The following is a 4,699-nucleotide window of genomic DNA, read 5'->3' on the forward strand; positions in this document are numbered from 1 at the left end:
ATGCCTTTAAACTGCTTGGTGTTATGTTGCACTACTAGTGCTTTTTAATTATTAATGAACTTCCGAGGCTCAACGATGGCATCTACTCGTTAGTACTAGAGCTCCACATCAGCCACTTATGGCTGTGAACATTCAGCGCTATACAGGTGTTGTTGAGAGTAAATCACCAGGGAAACGCCGTCATATGTTCCTGTTTTGGTCATTTCCCATCGACTAGAGAATCCATTAGACTCCTCATCAAGTAATGACACGAGGAGCTATACCAGATGATAAAGAAGATGAAATGTAATGAGAAAGAAGGAGAGAATATTGATGTCTTAGGACTTTGGTTTGATCCAAATGGTCATCATTCATCATCTACCCCTCAGCCATCGAGGACCTGACCGGGTGAATATGTCTGCTGTGACGCTTCAAATTCACCCTCCCTGCATCGAGAAACAGGTGCGTTCAATTGATTTTCATTTCCACTTTTTTCCTAATATTATGATATGTTGAGGGGCCTACATGGAGAGTCGAACGCTTTATATAGGATATGACTTATTTATTTTTAGAATTTCCTTTTCATTTAATTTGTGTAAAACGTCGCCAAACAAATTGTTTACAAAAGAAGGGTGATATAAATCAATAATTTGTTCCGAGACAGAACAGCGACATGTATGTACTATAAAACCATCTCGTAGTTTTGCATTACATTGGCATTATACGCTTTAACTTCTTTACGAAGATTCGAATTGTCGATGGGAACGTCTTGAATGATATAAAGATTCACGAGGAGAGGGACATGGCATGAACCATGGAAAGGAAAGCTGGCATGACGTTAACAAAGCAAACAACAACAACATCAACAACGACAACAATATTGCAACGTCATTTCACTACATTAACCCCTCCTTTGTACTTGTAAAAAAAAAGCGAATCGACAAACCATTAATTATCCATTTATCTACATGGATCGTTCATAATGAAAAAATTGGCACCAGGATTCTAACATTCATATTATAAAAATTGCAGGCTGGCATACGCATGAAACCTATGTTGATGCTTTTAAATGTTGATTTGGGGGGTTTTGTACAATTTCGGACAATAAAAAAAAGACATACCAAATTTTAAAGATCGATGTATGATGTTGTCATCTTTCTCAATTTCAAATGATTTAAGCGGAACTTTGCTTTGCCCGCGAAGTTTATGGTTTGGTACCAATTTCTTTTACCAAGTTGGAATTGTCACACTCTAAAATATGATAGTCAAAACAACACTGATTAGTCATATGAGACATGATTTTGATGTAAGGGAAATCTAAAATATGTGTCATGCGACTAATTAGTGTCAGTTGTTTTGACTAATGTATTTTTAGAGTGCACGATCATTCAGGAGAGCCTTAATGATGTTTGGGGTTTTGTTTTAACTCTTCCGTCGGCTCAAGATGAAACGAAGTCCTTTGAAATATGAACCCGTTATGAATGGACAGGGTCGAGGTTGTTAAGCTCTCGATGAATATTAGGTTTCCAATCTTTATTGCGCGTGATTGAATATCAACTGCAAACTCTTAATTAATTCTTTCTAGCCATTGATTAAGCTTTTCATTGGTCAATAATAAACCAAGCGAAAACTTCTTAGAAATGCAACAGATAAAGTCCTCTCTCCAATAGACAGGGATGTATTGTTTGAAATGAATCCACGTTAGCTGTGCGATGACAGATCAGTCTAAGGGCTTTCTCTTGAGTCAAATAGTTTGATAAGTCAAATATAATATTATTTTCTCTTGTGAATTTGCAGATGTGACAACCACCGTGATTTCGTCGACATCAAGACACCGAGAAGCAACCTCTTCAAGATGCCAGTGAAGCTCCTTGCAACCAACCCTTTCACTGAACCAGCCCGCCTGGAATATGAACCGTCACCCTCACCAGCAACGCGCACCTATCGCTGGAAAAGACCCCTCGGAGTTCTACCCCAGCATCTAAGACCGAGTAACAACCAAACCCGAGGGGGACTCGTGTTGGCTGGACGGTCAAACAATCAGGCCAGGTTATCAGATGCCAGACAGTTGTACAGCATGACACAGGTCGCTACTGAGCATCTCAAATCAGCTTCGCAGCAAGGTTTTCGGGAGGAGACTAAGAGTTGTGATTTAGACTCTTACAGACTTGGAACTCCATCGTATGGTGTCAATAATAACAATCACACAAATCAAAAGAGCAGTAGTAGCAAAACACAGTTGCCAAATATTAAACCAGATGAAGGTTCAAGACATGGCTTTGAGTACAGAGTCGGTAGACAAACATACAGTAGGACCGAAGTATTGTTGAAACTTCAGCGGAGACGGAAACACGTTGGACGGCAAGGTGGAGCAGACAGTACCGGTGTAGCTGATGGGAGACTTAGTAAAGATTTACCCGGTATCAATATGAGAGAATCACCTCCCGACTCACGTGAAGCCAGCTCCATCACTAGACTGACGAACAATTCATCAGATTCTGGGTGTTACAGTAGGGAATCTACAGGTGCAAAGAGTCGAAGCCCGCCCTCTAAAGGTAGAAAAGTCGACTGTTCCTTGATATCCAAAGTAGGTCAAACTATTGACTCTAGTGTGAGTGAGGTTTCCCTATACAGCTCAACTGATATACAACATGAATCCAATCGACATAAAGCTCGTATAGGATTCGTTGAGGTGGCTACCCCACTCAATCGAGACAAGGATGATGTAGAGATTCTAGAGGATCGATCAGCCAGCACATCCAGCCCTGTAGTGTCGAACGATGTCGACAGTGTTTGTGAAGAGCTGCAGAAGATTGTCCTGCAACGTTCAACACCTCAGAACCTCATCTGCGATACTGCATGTGCTACACACTACCGTGAGGAGAACAACCTCTCACAAGCCTCACACATCTCAGATAAAGATCGGTTGGTGAGGGCTATGCAAGCTCTTCAACCTCCCGTACCTCACGTCGTGTGGCCAGAGAACAAATACTACACCCCTCATACTGTGTTTGTTTACGGCAGTCCGTCCCGGTTGGCACCGATGGTCATACCGTCTCATAGCGTCGATTGCCCGCAGTGCAAGCTGTACCAAGCATCCTCATACGGGGACATTTGTCCACCTAACAGTCCAACTCCCTGGATGCAAAAAGAATACGGGTTTTATCCAGTGGAGAGACACTTTTTATCTAAATGAACTATTTTAGAAGAGACTTGACGGGAAATGAAGCAATACAACTACACCCTGATAAGTCATTGTGCCTTCAATTCAGTATAAATATTATTCCTTCATTTGTTTGTATTTATTCTACTATTAAACCATTTTAATGTTCATGTTTTGCCATCGGATACGAAAAACCTGCTCAAAGCCATTGGACCCTTTCGGTAAACACTATTGTCCAAGGCCCACACTTCGTGTATCACAACTTCTATATCAAATAACAAACCTGTGAAAGTTTAGGCTCAATCGGTCATCGGAGTCTGGAAAAAATAACGGGAAAACCCACCCGTGTATCCGCGCGTTTCGCCGTGTCATGACATGTGTTTAAAATAAATCCGTAATTCTCGCTAACGAGAATCGATATTGTTTTACTGTTTTCTCAAAAGGTAAAGCATTTCATGGAATAATATTTCAAGGGAAAACTTTCACCACTACCTTCTGTAAACCCTGTAAGTTATTTGTAAATCTGTGAACTTTTTTTTTCTTTCTGTACCGAAAGGGTCCAATAGCTTTAACGGGCTAAACTTATACATTGTAGTTTAAAAACGTGTTAATAACGCACGTTTTGAAACTACAAATAACGGTTATTAAAGTGTTTATGGTCGGAGTTAATGAAGACAGTAGAGTAGAAATATATAAATCAGAACTGTTGGTCAAATTTACTATTACATACAATTCTTGCCCTGACAATTATTTTGTTGATCAGGCTGAAGCCCGGTTTATTACTTCTTGCAAATGCGTATGCGAAGCAAATTTTGACGTCACATCCTTTGCGGGAAATGTTTCGCAGGGGTTGATCACGACTCAACTGTTGCAAATTAATTTGTGGCGTCAACATTCGTATTATATTCGCAGGAAATATGAACCGGCGGGCTTTAATAGTCGGCCAATGTTATAGAGATCGGCCAACATTCAATGGAATGTCATACATGTTTTATGAAACTGTCGACATATCACACACAAAGATGTGGTTGTCGGCCGTCGTTTGTAATGCTGCATAATTAATCAAAAACACAAACGTGTACATTTATAGATGTTCATACAGACACTCCGTAGAGTTAGTTTAGATTTTCACCGTTGTTTGCATTTTATTGTACGGAAGGAAGGAATGGCCTACGTCTTTTACGCCCACTACTATCAGGATTTGTATTATAACTATAGCCCCGCCCCCGCTCCTCGTTATTTAGAATATCATGTAACCGCATCCAATGATAGATCACTTAACCAAAATGCATATCTAAAATGTTATAAGGGTTTTCAATTCTAAAAGTTTTAACCAACATGTTGTTATTCCGCCTATAGCGAGATGTACAATTTTAATTTTGGTACCTTATACAATGCAAGAATCCCGGACAAAAAGTCAACCGATATTCACTGATCCGTGGAGAGTATGAACATCCATTTTGAACAAACTTTATTTGGTTTTTTTCTGCTGTTGCAAGCTGCTCACCAAAAAGGGTATCGAAACGCAAAACACAAGTTTATGGCCGTCTTTTCGGC

At 40.2% G+C, this 4,699-nt stretch overlaps 1 protein-coding gene across 1 annotated transcript; it reads left to right on the plus strand.

The window, feature by feature from the left end:
• Positions 1–373: 373 nt before the first annotated feature.
• On the plus strand, positions 374–3,187 carry LOC117292167. Its single transcript, XM_033774106.1, has 2 exons — positions 374–441; positions 1,777–3,187. The coding sequence occupies exon 2, from the start codon at positions 1,835–1,837 to the stop codon at positions 3,173–3,175; it is 1,341 nt and encodes a 446-aa protein (XP_033629997.1). The 5' UTR covers positions 374–441; positions 1,777–1,834; the 3' UTR covers positions 3,176–3,187.
• The last annotated feature ends 1,512 nt before the right edge of the window (positions 3,188–4,699 follow it).

This window comes from Asterias rubens, chromosome 7 (assembly GCF_902459465.1).
Source record: "Asterias rubens chromosome 7, eAstRub1.3, whole genome shotgun sequence".
In the NCBI taxonomy this organism is placed as follows: Eukaryota; Metazoa; Echinodermata; class Asteroidea; order Forcipulatida; family Asteriidae; genus Asterias; species Asterias rubens.

What these genes read in the sequence shown, in the direction of transcription:
- LOC117292167 (XM_033774106.1), top strand. Translation starts at nt 1,835, where the DNA reads ATGCCAGTGAAGCTCCTTGCAACCAACCCTTTCACTGAACCAGCCCGC.